This window comes from Lithobates pipiens, unplaced genomic scaffold, assembly GCF_037356315.1.
Source record: "Lithobates pipiens isolate NorthernLeopardFrog02 unplaced genomic scaffold, aLitPip1_a1.2 Scaffold_25, whole genome shotgun sequence".
NCBI classification, from domain to species: domain Eukaryota; kingdom Metazoa; phylum Chordata; class Amphibia; order Anura; family Ranidae; genus Lithobates; species Lithobates pipiens.
Genome location: NW_027507787.1, coordinates 152855425 through 152873065, shown reverse-complemented (window position 1 = coordinate 152873065; position 17641 = coordinate 152855425). Strand labels below are relative to the sequence as shown.

The following is a 17641-nucleotide window of genomic DNA, read 5'->3' as shown; positions in this document are numbered from 1 at the left end:
ATCAGCAGCACTTCTTTATAATGTATTTATCAATCTCACTGAGGAAGGTTTATAAACATTGCAGCAAAAAAATGAACCTAGATTGTCTATAGCAACTGTTTAGAACCTAGTTGTAAAATAAATGTGGCTATCTGGATGCTGATACTTTTACTTTCCTCTGGTTCTGCTCGATTGTCTGTACACAACAGGTACACTTCAAATTAAATCACGTTCCCGGTTGATGGCAAGGTCGTTTGGCTGTAGTAGAGCACATTGCAGGTCCAGTTGGGCAGTCGAGTTTTCCTTTTGTGTGGCATGAGGTTAATATTCTAGGGAGGCTGTTAAGCAAGTGTTTGTCTCTTTGAACACTCTCGCCAACAACAGTTGCATTGCTGGCAGGCATACCTTTTTGAATCGTCTGGCCTTCGGTAGGACCACATCACCCCGCTGGTTTTGGACACAAATGAATCAAACCTTTCCTAGCAGATTGTATCAGATCGGCATCCATTAGGGGGCTCTCCAGGGTTGGGTACATCTTCAGATTTAAATTCTAAAGGTTTATTTTTCTTACACTTACTCCCCCCCTTCTCACCTCCCTTTGTTTTTTTTGTTTTGCAGAAAAGGTCACGGATCGCCTACAGTGACGAAGTGCGGAATGAGCTACTAGGGGATGATGGGAATTCCTCGGAGAGCCAGGTAGGATGCTAATCATGCAGCCCTAGTGGGTGGCTAGAGGGTACAGGAGGGTCTCACACACTGGGCAGCCCATGCTGCTTCCTTAACAGAATTAGCAGCTACTCATGTGGAAATGATGTTGTTTAATGCAAAGCCCGGATTTTAATCAACTTCAAAACCTTTATGTGGAGATCTTACCATTAACCCTTCAGTCGGGAGGACAGGGATATCCCCATCTGTTCTGCTGGCTTTATGGGTAACTTGGAGGGCACAGTTTAAGAAGAAAGCTCTCTCCTCATCCCGTGTATATATACTAAAAAAAAAAACAACAAAAAAAAAAAAAAAAACTCAATACACATAACTGCATTTTGATATTATAATTAAATCAACACAGGCACCGCCAACGAATAGATACTTTAAGAGCAACAGGGGTTAGCTTCACTTTGAAAGAACTATTTTAAGATTTTTTTTTTCTCCTTTTTTACACAATGCTCTGCTGGAACCGCATTCTGTCATTAATCAAAGTCTAAAATGTTTACATGTACATGCTGTGTTGTATAGTGAAACCCCAACATAATATTACATTTGCCTGCGCCCCTCCCCTCCATCATCACCGTGTTTAACACTTTACTTTATTAACCAGTTAAATGGAGCGTTTTTTTTTTTTTTTTACATATATATAAACACACGGTATGTGTATGGATGTGTGTGTGTGTGTGTATATGTATGTGTGTGTGATATATATATATAAATCTATAATCTGCAGTCATACAATATTCAGATCTGATTCCTGGAACGCTTTCTATTTCCACTTGCCTCTAAACACTGCAATTTAATTAAACAATATACATTAATGACTTGGTTCTTTTTTAAACTTTATTTTATATTGTACAATAATCTTCTGTTTTTTCTTTGTTTAATTCATTTATTTTTTACATTATTTCTTTTAATATTTTCAGACGTGCACATTTCTTATTAATTTACACCAGCTAATAGGTTTCAGAAAATATAACAAATTAAATGATTTTTTTTCCCTAATAAATTCCCAGCACTCCTAAAGGTATTTCAAATACCTTTCAATTTTAAGACGCTTATCTGAGACATTCTAACTAGGTAAATTACGGAATGCTTATGCCCGAGGATTGATAATTGCTGGATTTGTTATTATGTTCTTGTCTGGGAATAAAAAAAAAAAAAAAAATCAGAATTCTTTTAATTTCTTTTTTTTCCATTAAATATCTGTAAGACCTTTTAATTAGAACTGAAAACTTAAAAAAAAATTACAATAGAGACAAAATAAATGAGGTGGTATGCATACATTTATACTGTATTTGCTTTTAATAGCTGATTCGTTTATTTTACCTATTGATATTTTTAATGATGTACTATTATTGATTTATACACTGCCAGCGTTATTTCTTGTGTCATGCCGAGGTTGTATCAATCAGGAACCAAGATTAAACAATCCTGAAAACAATTGATTTTATTTATTATTATTAATAGTAATATTGTTGTTATTAATAATAATATATTATAATATTATTATAATGTATTAATATAAATATATTATAGATTGGTTAATAATATTAATAACAGTGACAGCAATACTTTATTATATTATTATTGTTGTCGCTGTTATTAATAATAATATAATTATATATTATTATTGTTGCGGTTATTAACAGTTATTAATAACACTAATAAGATAATTATAGTATTATTATTGTTGCTGTTATTATTAACAATTCTATAATATTATTGTTAATAAGTATAATAATTATGATATACAAATAAAAAAAGTGTAATATAATTATACAATTACGTTTTTATTTATGCAGATTTTGCACATAATAAAAACTTTATTTGGGATTATGTTAACTGGTATATTTTTTTACAATGTTTTTTTTTTTGCAATGTTTTGAACTCTGTGCTTAGAAAAAGACTTTATTCAATGTTAAAAATAAAAAAGCAATTGCAGTGCATTATCCATAAGCTTTTTTTGAAACATTTTAGTTATCTGGTTGCCTAAATAAGATTTTTTTTTTTTTTTTCTGGTAGATCCTGGGAGCTATTGTTTTTGTGTGAATTAACCTTAAGTGCCTACAGGGTTTAAAGCTAACTTCTCAAAATTATTTCATGCTAATCATTTTGTTCAGCCATTGGCATGTTATCGAATTGAATTTAAAAAATATATATATATATTTTTTTTTATATAAAGAAGAGCGATAGACGCAACAGCAGTTAATGTCTGTTCTATTGCAAACCTCCTGACTTCAGCCTTAACTTTATTTTGAGTATTCATTTATTTCTAAAAAGAAATGCTTTTCCCATCAGTTTTACCATTTGCAGTCCCCTCAATCCATATTATAATTTGTTATTACTTTTTTTTTTTTTTGTGTCACTGATCTGTCTGCCAAGCCATGGATTTATTCTTATTTAGAAAAAAAATATAGCAGAATGTGCTTATTTAATGTCAGCTCAAAGTCCTGTAGTGTTAGTCTTGCAATTTTCCGAATACCCTGCCTCAGGTATCGGCTTCTTGAATGCTGTGGGCTGTGAGAACCTTAAAGTGCGACAATTCAGAACGTATTCTTGTATGTATCTGAGATACAGACCGGATCCTTGTATCTATCCGAGATACAGACCATATCCTTGTGTCTATGTCAGATAAAGACCGTTTTCTTGTATCTATCCAAGATGCAGACCGGATCCTTGTATCTATCCGAGATGCAGACCATATCCTTGTATCTATCCGAGATACAGACCATATCCTTGTATCTATCTGAGAAACACACCGGATCCTTGTATCTATCCAAGATACATACCTGATCCTTGTATCTATCTGAGATACAGACCGTATCCTTGTATCCATCTCGGATAAAGACTGTTTTCTTGTATCTATCCGAGTTGCAGACCAGGTCCTTGTATCTATCCAAGGTACAGACTGGATCCTTGTATCTATCCATGATACAGTCCATATCTTTGTATCTATCCGAGATACAGACCGGATCCTTGTATCAATCCCAGATACAGACCGGATCCTTGTATCTATCTGAGATACAGACCTGATCCTTGTATCGATCCGAGATACAGACTGGATCCTTGTATCTATCCGAGATACAGAACGGATCCTTGTATCTATCCGAGATACAGAACGGATCCTTGTATCTATCCGAGATACAGAACGGATCCTTGTATCTATCCGAGATACAGAACGGATCCTTGTATCTATCCGAGATACAGAACGGATCCTTGTATCTATCCGAGATACAGACTGGATCCTTGTATCTATCCGAGATACAGAACGGATCCTTGTATCTATCCGAGATACAGAACGGATCCTTGTATCTATCCGAGATACAGACCGGATCTTTGTATCTATCCGAGATGCAGACCGGATCTTTGTATCTATCCAAGATGCAGAATGGATCTTTGTATCTATCCGAGATACAGACCGGATCTTTGTATCTATCCGAGATACAGACCGGATCTTTGTATCTATCCGAGATACAGACCGGATCTTTGTATCTATCCGAAATATAAATTCCTTCAAAAACAAAGTTGTTAGTAACTAAAATTAGGATCACTTTAGAAACTGTTTGCTGATGCTAAAGAATCTTGACTTGGGTATTCAGCATGTAGATCCCCATAGGGTGCCCCTTGAATTTTGCGTGTTTAGTATACTGTATGATCTCATAGGTTTACACATATGTCATAACACGTCAAGTACCCACTACATCTTGGGTAAATGGAAGCAGATTTCTGCTGGTTATGTTTACAGAGGAGGGATGTCAGCAGTCTGCATTATTTAAAAAGAAGCGATCAGGTCATAGTGTCAGGAATAGTAGGCTCCCTCGTTACAAGCCATAAATGCTCTTATTGTTTACAAAGGATTACGCAATGAAAGCTTGACAGCGGTGGTCAGTGGATGATTCGGGAGGTCGGCGGCCTTGTTTAATTTGCTTGGTTGCACGTGCTTTTTCAAAAAAAACATTTTTAGTCTTAAAGGGGGTTCCACTTTCAAATAACGTCTGATTGCTTCTCCATTGAAACCTTTCCTAAGCAGGACTTTCTTTTAACACTGAACTCCAGGCAGTAATCTCTATAATCATTTATACTATGATCTGTATTTTCAAAATGCAAGCAGTGTAAGTACCTGAACCTGACTTGGTATTAGCCTCTTGCAGTCCCTGTACGGCAGAGCTCAGACTGGGAAAGGGAGGAGCAGCACAAAGAGGCCATCAGTTGTGTTACAGTTCTCATGTGCACATGCCACCCACCTGAAATTTTTTATTTTTGTACTAAAGCGGTATGAAACTCGAAACCAAATGTAATATATTGCAGCTTACCTATCCATTTGATGTGGCTGTATTAGTTTTGTTTTTTAGGCTTTTTTCCCTCCTTGTTTTCACCTGGTGATTTGTCCAGTAACACACCTCCTGCATTAGAGCTCCCCCAATCTGGAGCAATAGGGATACCTTTGGGTTGCAGTGTTGGCTGTCTGGGGGAGGGAAGTGTTAGATGCACTAGAAGATTTAAAGCAGAGTTCCACCCACACATTTTTTTTATATATATATATATATATATATATATATATATATAGATAATATTTTTTTATTTATTTTTGGCACCCGTGCTGCTGTTATTACTTATTAAAGGCACGTTGTTACAAAATCCCAACCATTGTTTTTTCCTTCTTGAGCACTTCCATCTTAACTGTGGGCATGTGAAGCCCACTAGCACCATTTTCCGGGATAAGGTGCGGCTGGCTGCCCAGCATGCATTAACTGATCTTGTGCATTACACACTGGGCGTAGCACAATAAAAATAGGCGGTGATGCCCAATGAATCCTAGGAATGATGACACACATCTCCCAGGAGCAGAGGCGCCGCAGGAAATTGCATATATCGCCAAGGCCCAGAAGGAGGAAGAAAAAAAAACAAGACACCCTAGCAACAAGGTACACAGAGCTAGGAAAAAAAAAACCTGCCACAATCCTCTACGTAAACTCAGTGTAGGAAAAAAGGGAAAACCCATGCCTCTCCTGAGAGGGGTGGGGGGCAGCTATGGGAAATCATGATTTTTAACCACTTAAGGACCGCCTCACGCCGATATACCTCAGCAGAATGACACGGCTGGGCACAAGCACGTACAGGTACGTTGCCCTTTTAGAGCCCAGCCGTGGGTCACGCGCACACCGCTGGTAGCGCGCTCGCGACCCGGTCCTGAGCTCCGTGACCGTGGCCACGGGACCCGCGGACCCGATTGCCGCCGGTGTCCCACGATCGGGTCACAGAGCTGAAGAACGGGGAGAGGTATGTGTAAACAAACCTCTCCCTGTGCTTCCTAGTGAGCCTGTCACTGATAGTCTGTTCCCTGTCATAGTGACATCAGTGACATCACATGCCAAGCCACACCCCCTACAGTTAAAAAAAAAACCGCACATTAGGTCACGCTTAACCCCTACACTGCCCCATGGTGTTAACTCCTTCACTGCCAGTGACATTTTTACAGTAATCAATGCATTTTTAATCGCACTGATCGCTGTATTAATGCCAATGGTCCCAAAAATGTGTCAAAATTGTCCAACGTGTCCGCCATAATGTCGCAGTCACAAGAAAAATCGCTGATCGCCACCATTACTAGTAAAAAAAAATTATTAAAAATGCCACAAAACTATCCCCTATTTTGTAGACACTATAACTTTTGCGCAAACCAATCAATAAAAGCTTATTGCGTTTTTTTTTTACCAAAAATATGTAGAAGAATACGTATTGGCCTAAACTTAGGGAAATTTTTTTTATATGCAGTGCCCAATCGCAAAAAGGGGCCTGGTCCTTTAGCTGCAAAATGGTCTGGGGCTTAAGTGGTTAAGTGCCCAAAAGTTAACAAAAATAAATATAGCAAAACCATATAAAATCACATCATTTTTTATTTATACAAAATGATTAAAAAGAACAACAGGAGTGTACGCTCCATTCAGAAATACCAAGTACTAGACAAATATCCACTATAACCTTTCTAAGCTTGACTGGAGGATGCGAGGTGTGTGGACCAACGCATTTCACTCAGAAAAAGGATTACTCGGGAGAGGTATGGGTTATTCCTTTTTTCCTACATAGAAGATTTAAATACACTAACAGATTGAAGCCCCAAACTCTAGCTCACACTTTATAAGCATTTTCAGCAACAGTTTTTTCTTTTGGGATAAAGGTTTTACATAAATGAATAAAAGCTGATCTTTGTAAACACCCCTGTCTGGGGTATATGGTTTGTCTCAACCCTCTAATTGCTAGGACAGCTTGTTACTAGCAGGGTTGCAGGGAGAAAATAAATGAAGAAAAAAGACAAAAAAAGAAAACCGAATGCAGCCATCACATCTAAGAACTGGTAAGCTGCAGTATAATAGATGTTTACTTTTGGGTTTAATACTGCCTTAAAGGGGGTTTCTCCTGCAGATAACTTATTTTTGTTAGTACGGGAACCCTTTACTAATTATGACTTTTTTTTTTTAAGTTAACCACTTCAATACAGGGCACTTAAACACCTTCCTGCCCAGACCAATTTTGAGCTTTCAGCGCTGTCGCACTTTGAATGACAATTGCGCGGTCATGCTACACTGTACCCAAATGAAATTTTTATAATTTTTTTCCCACAAATAGAGCTTTCTTTTGGTGGTATTTGATCACCTCTACGGTTTTTATTTTTTGCGCTACAAATAAAAAAATACCGAAAATTTTGAAAAAAAAAGTTTTTTTTGTTTCAGTTTCAAAACTTTGTAAATAAGTACGTTTTCTCCTTCACTGATGGGGCTACACTGATGGGCACTGATAAGGCGGCACTGATGGGCACCAATGAAGTGGCACTGATGAAGTGGCACTGATGGGGCGGCACTGGTGGACGGCACGGGTGGGCATTGGTAGGCGGCACAGGTGGGCACTGGTAGGCGGAACGGGTGTTATACTATAGTAATGGATGCTAATCAGTGCCAAACAATAATGCATGCCAATCAGTGATGCCCATTGTGGGCACTGATTGGCATCCATTATGGGCACTGATTGGCATCCATTGTACTGACTGGCATCCCTGGTGGTCTAGGGAGGATTACCTTTTCCCTGGTGGTCTGGTGGCGTCCCTGGTGGTCCAGTGTGGGCATCCTCGGGGGGGGGGGGGGGGGGGCTGTGCTGATAATCGATCAGCACAGACCCCCCCCCCCTGTCAGAGGAGCAGCCGATCGGCGCCGTCGGAGACTCTTTACCGAGATTGTAGTTGCCGGGTGTCAGACTGACACCCTGCAACAACGATCGCCGAGATGCGCGCCCCCAGGGGCGCGCAGCGGCTCATAATCCTGATCACGTCATATGACGTCCGGTCAGGATTATGAAACCACTTTGCAGCCGTCAATTGCCTATAGGGCGGGCGGCAAGTGGTTAAAGTGATACTAAAGTCTTGTTTTTTTTTAGTTAAACATAACAAACATGTTATAATTACCTCCTTTTCTCGGGTCCCTCTTTGGTGCTCCTGGCCCCTCCCTCCAGTTGAGTGCCCCCACAGCAAGTAGCTTGTTATGGGGGCACTTGAGCCAAATGCAGCTCCCTGAGTCCATTCCGACACGGAACAGCGGCCCAGCCCTGCCCCCTTTCTCTCCTCATTGGCTGACTTTGATTGTCAGCAATGGGAGCCAATGACGCTGCACTACTGTCTCAGCCAATGAGGAGGGGAGTCCCAGCCACTGGATCTAGATGGGGCTCAGGTAAGTAGTAGGGGGGCTGAGGGGGGCTGCTACACACAGAAGGCTTGTTATCTTAATGCATAGAATGCATTAAGATAAGCGTTCTTGCTGCGTTTTAAATGCATTTCAATGGGAGGTGCGTTTTTGGTGCAGTTTGCCAAATATGCAGCGAGCAGGATTTTAACACCGCTTCAAAAGGTGCCAATAATGGCTGACAATAAATCCATATTCATTTAAATTCATGATATTAATTAAAAAGTTGACTATAGTGGCGTTTAGCCTAAAATGTAACTACATACAGCCAATAAACTCTGAAAAGTCTGAACTCCTGCTCTGCATGCTTATGGCAGGGGCTTACTAAACGGTGAAGAATTGGGGTAGGGATGACCAATCTGGAGTCTAGTCAAGTTGGCAGTAGTAGTTCCCCTATTTATATTAATGCAAATAATCTGATCAAATTGTGTTAAAGATTTAAAGAGGAAGTAAACCCTGATGGGTTTGCTTCCTCTTTGATTCCCTGCAAAGGTAAAGCATAATGGACTACTATGCATCGCATAGTAGCCCATTATGTGTCACTTACCCGACACAGGAGCCAGCGAAGTCACCGCTGTCCCCTGTAGTCTGGAGCCTCCATCTTCTTGGTGGGTCTCGCTGCTCCGGCGCTGTCATTCGTCGGAGCCGCAATGACGTCACTCCCGCGCATGAGCACTGGAGCTGCCACTCGCAGAAAATCGCAGTTAACTGTGGCGCACTCAGTGAGCCTGCGCGCCGCTGTCTACGGCAAATATCTCCTAAACGTGTAGGTTTGGGAGATATTTCTTAGACCTACAGGTAAGCCTTAATCTAGGCTTACCTGCAGGTCAAAGTGTGTTGTAAGGGTTTACAACCACTTTAAAACCACATTTTCAGCTATAGAAAATAGTTAAGTATACATGTAAATCGCTGCATAAAATAACTGTAATAAATAACAAAAATAAAGTATATCCAATTTTTTTTTTTTCCTTTTTACAACTAGAAATGTAAAACAATAAAACCCTTGACATTTTTTTTATGAGCAAAAATCATCACTCCAAAAAATAAAAAAAACAAAAGTTTGATGTCATAAAGCAAATGAAGCAAGGTCACATGTATGAGGTCATACATTTAAACAATAGTTCAGCATGTGAAACAATACATGGTAACAATGACAATTCTGACATGCAATGGTCTGCTTTCTAATCTACCATGTGCTGGCTTATTTTATTTTGTATTTGGTATCTCATTAAACTTTTCAGTTTTTTTCTTTTTTTGGAGTACCAGGCTTTTGTCTAATATTACGGTATTACTATTGACCTAGCACCCTTTTGAATGTGTTTTAAGGTTTCAATGTGGGATGGATTTTCTGCAGGTGTCTCCCTATTGTTCTGGTGACCCCGTTTGGAGGGATACTTATTCCGATGACAGCTGTCACTACCTGTTCTAACCATGACCTACTTTATTCAAAACAGATAAAATAGGCATTAGCGTATTTATACATATCGACATACACTATATTGTAAAAAGTATTGGGACACCTGCCTGTACACGCTCATGAACTTTAATGGCATCCCAGTCTTAGTCCGTGGGGTTAAATATTGAGTTGGCCCACCCTTTGAAGCTATAACAGCTTCAACTCTTCTGGGAAGGCTGTCCACAAGGTTTAGGAGTGTGTCTTTGGGGATATTTGATCATTCTTCCACTAGTGCATTCGTGACGTCAGGCACTGATGTTGGATGAGACGGCCTAGCTCACAGTCTGCTCTAATTCATCCCAAAGGTGTTCTATCAGATAGAGGTCAGGACTCTGTGCTGGCCGATCAAGTTCCTCCACCCCAAACTCGCTCATCCATGTCTTTATGGACCTTGCTCTGTGCATTGGTGCGCAGTCATGAAACTGTTCCCAGAAAGATGGGAGCATGAAATTGTCCAAAATGTCTTGGTATGCTGACTCCTTAAGGGTTCCCTTCACCGGAACTAAGGGGCCAAGCCCAACCCCTGAAAAACAACCCCATACCATAATCCCCCCTCCACCAAATGACTTGGACCAGTGCACAAAGCAAGGTCCATAAAGACAAGGGCGAGGGAGTTTGGGGGATAAATTGCCACAATATAAGTGCCCAATAACCTGTTAGGTGTCCACCAATTAACCAAGCATGCATACAAGAAAAAAGGCTACGATACTCCCTACCAGGGTTAGGGAGTTACGCAACTCAACATGGAACCTTACGGACTAAGACTGGGATGCCATTAACGTTCATGTAAAGGCAGATGTCCCAATACTTTTGACAATATAGTGTATCTTATAAACCCTCTGTAGCTGCAGACACTGTGGACTAATTAATCCTGAAAGCTAGTTCGCACCAGAACCATGCCACGCGACTGCTGAAGTGTATTTTGTTAATGTCAGTGTAATACTCTGTGATCAGTGCCGTACATTATTATTATTTTTTATTTTTTTGGTCTAAACTTTATTGAATTGTTAAAATTAACTTTCTATACATCGCAGCATTTCAATGTGCTGTACTTTGTCCCGTTGTGTTGCAATGAAAAAAGTACTGCATGCATTTTTTTTTTTTTTTTTTGCTACAACAACACAATGGTGTCAACTGGCACATTAGGAAGCTAGGCAGTTCAACTTGTCTTTGCATTGATCTGTGCTGGGAAAGTCTGCCCAGTGCTTTCCAGTTACATTTCAGTTAATTTCAACATCTCAGAGCACCTGCTGTTTCTGTGCAGACGGGAAGGCTACCAAGTATCTACTGTCTCATAAAATAAGGGGAAAGAAGCTGCAATTTCAGTCCCCTTGTTTTGAACTTTGAAAATGAATTTCTCTGCAATGTCTACAGCTAAAAGGGTAATTGAGGGCTTGGTTTAAAGTGTTTTTACTGCTTGTTCAAAATATACAGTATAAATACTTTAATTTGCAGAATCTGTGCTCATTGTCATATTAAAGTAATTTTTGCTTCAGCTGAAAGTGTATCTAAAGAAATGTCATTTACCAGTCCATAGGTGAGGGAGCTGCATTATTTCCCCCTTTAGTTTTACCCGATGATCCTGCAAGCAACACATTTTCTTGTTCATTTCTATTACATTGGGGTAGAGTGGTTAGTAGTTTATAGAAGAAAAATTAGGATTGCTTTTGCTGTAATGGCTAACTCTATCTTTTGCACAATATTATGTTTTACACCCATATTTCGGATGTGACATGATGCTAGGTGCCTGGAGTTTGCATGTTCTTCCTATGCTTGCGTGGGTTTTCTCCAGGTGGCCCGGTTTTACTCCCATACTCCAAAATCCTGCTGGTAGGTTAATTGTCTACTGTCTAAATTAGCCTTAGCATGTGTATGTATGCATGTGACGTAGAGACCTCACATTAAGCGGTAGTAAACTCTGGGGAAAAAAACCCCCCCAAAACTTTGCACCTGCAAAGCAAATATAACAATGTGCTAGTATGCACCACATACTAGCCCATTATGAAAGGCTTACCTTAAAACGAATGCCTTCAGCAGCATGCTGTCGTTACTGCAGAGGCTTCCATCTTCACCAGGTCTTCCTTCTGGGTTTGAGGAAACGCACATCTGATTGGCCGAGCCATGATAACGTCACTCACACGCATGCATTGGGGTTTGTCGTGACACACAGCTCTGAAGAAAACGCCAGTTATTCCATTCTGACATGTCAAATCGCAACTTATTGCCTGTAATGGCACTGTCCCAATAGGCGTGATGCCGACTTTGTGATGTCACACTGATTTCTAAAAGTAGTTTCTGCACTACTTTTGGTGACTTCAGGGGCAATTTCAATAGACATCTGTGCAGGAACCCGCACAGATGTCTTTCAAATCGCCCCCGAAGTCTCACTGAAATGCGGGTTTGAAATCGTACGAGTTCGGCTGATCTCCCACGATTTCAAGCCCGCGTTCAGTGTGAACGTGGGCTCAGGCTTTGTTCAAATATATGCGGCTCCGGATTTGGTGCTGAGTCCTGTGTGATTCCCATTTACCAGTTCGGGTGCGAATTTGACACTGATATCGTACCTGATCTGGACTGAAAAATGCTCAGGACACTTTTAAGATGCGCACCGCAACCGCCTCCATTGAAACCTGTCTGGGTCACATGTTTTGTGAATCTGATGCGGTTCAAAATACTTACAATTTACATATATGTCAACAGAGCCTTAATGCTTTTTGAGAGCGGAGAATGATGCAGCACTATATAAATAACTGTAATAAATAATAAAGAACTGATCAGAGATTATATAGCCCAAAATAACTGGTGAGACCTTGGTGGTGCATTTGCTCGCCTTTGCTCAAATTATGGGTTATGAACTTTGCCCAGTCTTCCTAATTCAACCAAAGAATGTTAAGGGCGTGTCTGTGGTTAAAGCCTTGAACCTTTTTTTCCCATTGAGAAATGAACGATCAGCTACCATTGCAAAATTTAAAAAATAAAAGAAAAAAAAAGTTTTGGAAAATCTGTGTGATTTTGTTTTTTTTGCCACCCTTTAACTTGACCACACATGTTATATCCTGTTATAATATCCTTTAGATTTACAAACTTCTGTTACGTGTGAAGTTTTACCTGATGAGCCAACAAATGAATGAAATGCTTAGGCCCTAACAAAAAAAATAAAAAATCTAAAGGGGATTGTATGGAAGCTCTGAAAACAAGTATTTATATGCGATCAGCTTTGGAGTGTAGGATCAGCAAGCTACATTATTTACTAAGAAGAGAATGAATTGAATTTTTTTTTTATACAAAGCATTACAAATTTCCAAAGTCCTACCATTCTGATTAAAATGACAAAAAACACAAATTGCTATCCAAAGATAGATAATGAATCAAATGATTTCCCTGCACAAACTGACCTATTGAAACCATAGCTTTATTGTACTTCAAGGTCTATAAACTGGCCCCATAGTAGATATTCCTGCCCATATATTGTCTATAAGATGCCCTCTTATGATGTGCATTCAGTACATCATTTTATGTTCATTTTAACGAAGAACTTAAGGCGGAGTTCCAGCTTTTTTTATTCTTCTCAAAAAAAACCCCACAATTTTCACAAGTAATACAATACATTCTGGAATAAATGACACTATTATGTTTTTTTTTTAATTTTTTTTTCTGAACTCTGCCCTCCTCTACATCGTACTTCCATCTTCAATGTGGGCATCTGAAGCCTACACTTTCCTCCCGGGATACGGTGCTACTGGTTATACCCATTGACTCGTGGGATTGATGACACTTATATCCCAGGAGTCAGTGGGCAGGCGGAAAAGATGTACCTCGCAAGGTAAAGCCGAGGACAAATTTTATGTTTGCCATATAAGGTAAACGGCCATAAAAAGAAAGGTCTGATGAGTAATGTACATGTGATCACGAATGCAGGGGGGGCAAAGTTGAAATAGTGAGTGGAACTCCGCTTTAAGTAGTATTTACAGAACTTTTTATTTTTAACTTGAATGCCTTTTTGCTGTTGATTTGCAGTTGCCTGTATTTCGATTTAGATAAAAATTTAGAAATGTTAAGTGGACGCTTAGAAAATAGACATTCTTTGGTAATAGCTCTCAGATACAAAAGGTGCAACTTTTTACTTTTTTTTTTTTTTTAGTCTGGGGAAAACCTTATAACATTCATCATGTCTTGAAAAGCATTCTCCATTATCTTAATTTTTCAATTTCTTGAAGAAAACATATCTATCTATCTATCTATCTATCTATCTATCTATCTATCTATCTATCTATCACCATGTAAGATTGATGATTATTATTATTATTATGATTAATACCTCCTTTTGAAATTTTGAGGGCATCTAAGTCTTAAGAAAATATCCATACTGGTAGCTTCTCTCTAACTAATTCCTACAAAAATGTTGATACTGATTAAATAAGTGATCACAAATACTCTCAATCCACAATATAAAAAAATGAAGCATTTTTCTGCCATCTTCCCTAACACACTAGAGATCATACATAAAATAAATAGCAGTGGCTTTATAGCTAGAGATGTGCTGCGTTAAACTTGTGTCCTCCTCTTCTTTTTTGGATTTAGGAGGCCGCCTAAACAATACTCTATTTTTGGAAAGCCGTTCTCGTTTATTTAAACTTTAAGTGGATTCGCAATAGGAAATGTTTAGGAAAATAAAGGTTGTGAGCAGGAAACATTGGCCAAGCGGAAGACACTTAATTTTTGGCCGCTCAGTTCTTTTGGTGTGAGATTTGGCTCGCTGAGCACAAAGTACACAAGTCTTCAGCTACAGAGCTGGGGGGTGAAGTTGGTCAATTTAATTCCCCGAGATCTGACGAAGGCCGGTATCATCTCATATAGCCCCGGCAGAGCAGATCATTAGCAAGCTTAAATCTCTTCTACACTCGGCGAGGGTTTATAGAGAAGTAAATAGACAACCATCATAAGTTCAGAAAATTGTCTGTTCGACCCGTGATAATAGGGAATGGGCGTTTAATAGAGTCCAGCATTCATTCGTTATCAGCATGCAGGCAGGAATGGCCGTTACATTATCTTTTTTTTTTTTTCTATATGTATTTCGGTGGTTTGGGGGAGTCACGTGGCCGCGCCTCCAACCCCAGTGCGCACGCTGCGCCGTGTTTTGATTTTAGTCACAGCAGACGGCTTAACCACAAGAGATTCTACTGGTTCAAACCAGCATAAACCAGATTTGTTTTTTCTTTCTCCCCAAGTCTACAAAGAAACAGATTACCCCTTGCTTCAAATTCCACAATGAAAAAAAAAAACCCTTTTTGTTACAGTTTTTTTTTTTTTCTTTAAGGCAGAAAATGCACATCGCCATAGTCTGTGAATTTCCAAAAATGATGGTTGCATTGCTACAATTATTTAATAGAACATTTTGCAAAAACAAATAAACAGTTGTACTGATCATTTGATCACTCCATGTCGATATTGATATTTTCCTGTGTTTTTATGCTTTTTTTCCCCCCCATTTTTAATTTTATTGAATGTCTCTAATTAAAATGATAAAGGAGACACATCCTGCTACTTAGCTTAGTAACAAATCCCAAAGAAAAAAAAACAGCTTAAATTCAGCCATCCAGCACAAATAAGATAAAGATTCCTTTTTTTAGTTGGATTGGAAAAAAATGTGTGGATTGGAAAAGATCCTTGAATGTGGAAGAATAACTCTTTTCAAGGAGCCCCGGTTGCAAAATAAAGATCGAAAATTTTTCATTTAAACAATGAAAAGAATGCTGAAAAAAAAATCTCAACGCCAAACATATTATTGATAATTATGGACGTTCCAGTGTTTCTGAACACCGTATTGTCACATTAAATGTGTTTTTAGAAATGAGTATAAGAGATTACAATGTTGTGTGTGTGCGTGTGTGCAAGACGGTTGTCTTAGTTCAATTGTTAACATTTCATTATATTAATATGTTTATAGATTTACTTATTTTAAGAATTGTAGTTCAACAACACGTAGTCTGTGTTCAGTATTTATTACTTTTTTTGTAACAAATTTACATTAAATATATGCTACTATATATAAACCACACAAGTATATACTGGGAGAGCTATACCTTTTGTTGACTATATAAATGAATATTAAATATTTTCATTTCTGTATAGTCTAATATATAGTCACCTTTTATTAATTTTTGCCTAATTGGGTATATTTTATAATGCACAAAATAGGGGTTTTATTGGGACATTTTGATTACATTTTTTTATTTCATTATATTATTAAATGATTACATTCATGGTAAAGAGAATTGTCTATGTACTTTAACAGTTTTTGCATGAAAATCATTGTTATGTAGGAGATATATTAGGAACACAAATTGCCTGCCCATTAATCGTAAAAACATGTTTTATAAAATGTGTGAATTATAGAGTTTGCGTGTGTGTATATACTGTATATAAAAATAATAAAAAAAGAAAACTAAAATATATATATAAAATATAATTTTTTTGGGGGAGGCTGTGTATGTCTAGAAATGAATATTTAAGATGGTTGTTACTGAAGTTTCTTGAAATAGAATCCCAAGGACAAATTTTCACAGTCCCATCATTCGTTACAGGGGGCTGCAGCTTTTTTCTCCTACCATTTCTAAAGCACCAGCCGTGAAGGCTGCCATCCCTTGACCTGAACTCTCATAACAGTGCAGGAGAGCAGTAGTCATTTGTTTAATGAAGGCCTCGATCTTGTTACCACCGGCTGTCGTTAACAGCAGAGGGCTTCCTTTAAGGAGAGAAAATCAAAACAGAAAAAAAAAAAATGATAGTAAATATGCCGTTCTCCCTTGTTTATTCACTTTGGTAATTATAGAAATTCAAGACTTTGTTCACCACCTAGCAGTGCCGTGCAAGGTTAGAAATCTCACTGGGTTAACACGGGCTTCTGATTTTGTACATTGTTTTTGTATCCTTTGTCACTATCTTGTTAACACAAACTTGGCAAATTGATGAAGACCACTGACTCATGGATTCTCCATTGGCACCATGCTATTGAGCATTGTTGGTTGACCACCAACCTTTTGTTGTATAGAAACTACAAGTCCTAGGGTGCATTGTCATGCATGGTCAGAGTGTTGAACCGTAGGTAATACTTATGATTATGGGGTACATTTACAATTCACACCAATTTTTGGAACAGCCATTTTATTTGCCAGGCAGATATTTATAAATCTGCAGCTTATAAAAACAGAAGGAGTGAGTGATAAAATATCCTAATGCAAGGCATTTGTGACTTTTAATCTGGACAGTGTTGGCCATGCTCCAGAGCTAGTCTTTGTGCAATGACTTGCTGCCAAGCCATTCTCCGACACCTTGTAGTTTCAGTACCATGCGCATTTCTGTCTTTGTTTTCAATACTTTTGGAGCACTTTTACTCTGGTACATCATCTTCTGTTTGAAAAAATAAATAATAATATATGTATACCATATTGTGGCCACATTTAAGCATGAGGAACTGTATCCCTGTAATGTAAATATGCATGCTGATGTTTGGTATATTTAAAATATAACCAAAGGCAAAACCGTTTTTTTAGTTTTGGATAGAGTGGAGAGAAATTAGAACACCTATTAGGTTTTTATTGCTGTCTGTGTCCCCATTATGAAGATTCATTGTGTCTATTTGTCCTATTTACCATTATCAACGAAAGTGAAAGTAAAAGAAAATCCCAAATTTTGGGTTGTCTCCATAAAAGTAATAGAGGAAAAATATTACAATGGGGACACTAGTTCTGGTGACGAGGGGGTC

At 38.5% G+C, this 17641-nt stretch overlaps 1 protein-coding gene across 7 annotated transcripts in view; it reads left to right on the top strand.

Annotated features, from left to right (window-relative positions):
- The window catches only part of VTI1A (vesicle transport through interaction with t-SNAREs 1A), a 668116-nt gene that overhangs the window by 139920 nt on the left and 510555 nt on the right, over positions 1 to 17641 (top strand). For all 7 annotated transcript variants that reach the window (XM_077455037.1, XM_077455033.1, XM_077455038.1 and 4 more), the window contains exon 4: positions 598 to 675. In XM_077455037.1, the coding sequence (XP_077311163.1) occupies positions 598 to 675 (78 nt within the window). The remainder of the gene's footprint in view (positions 1 to 597; positions 676 to 17641) is intronic.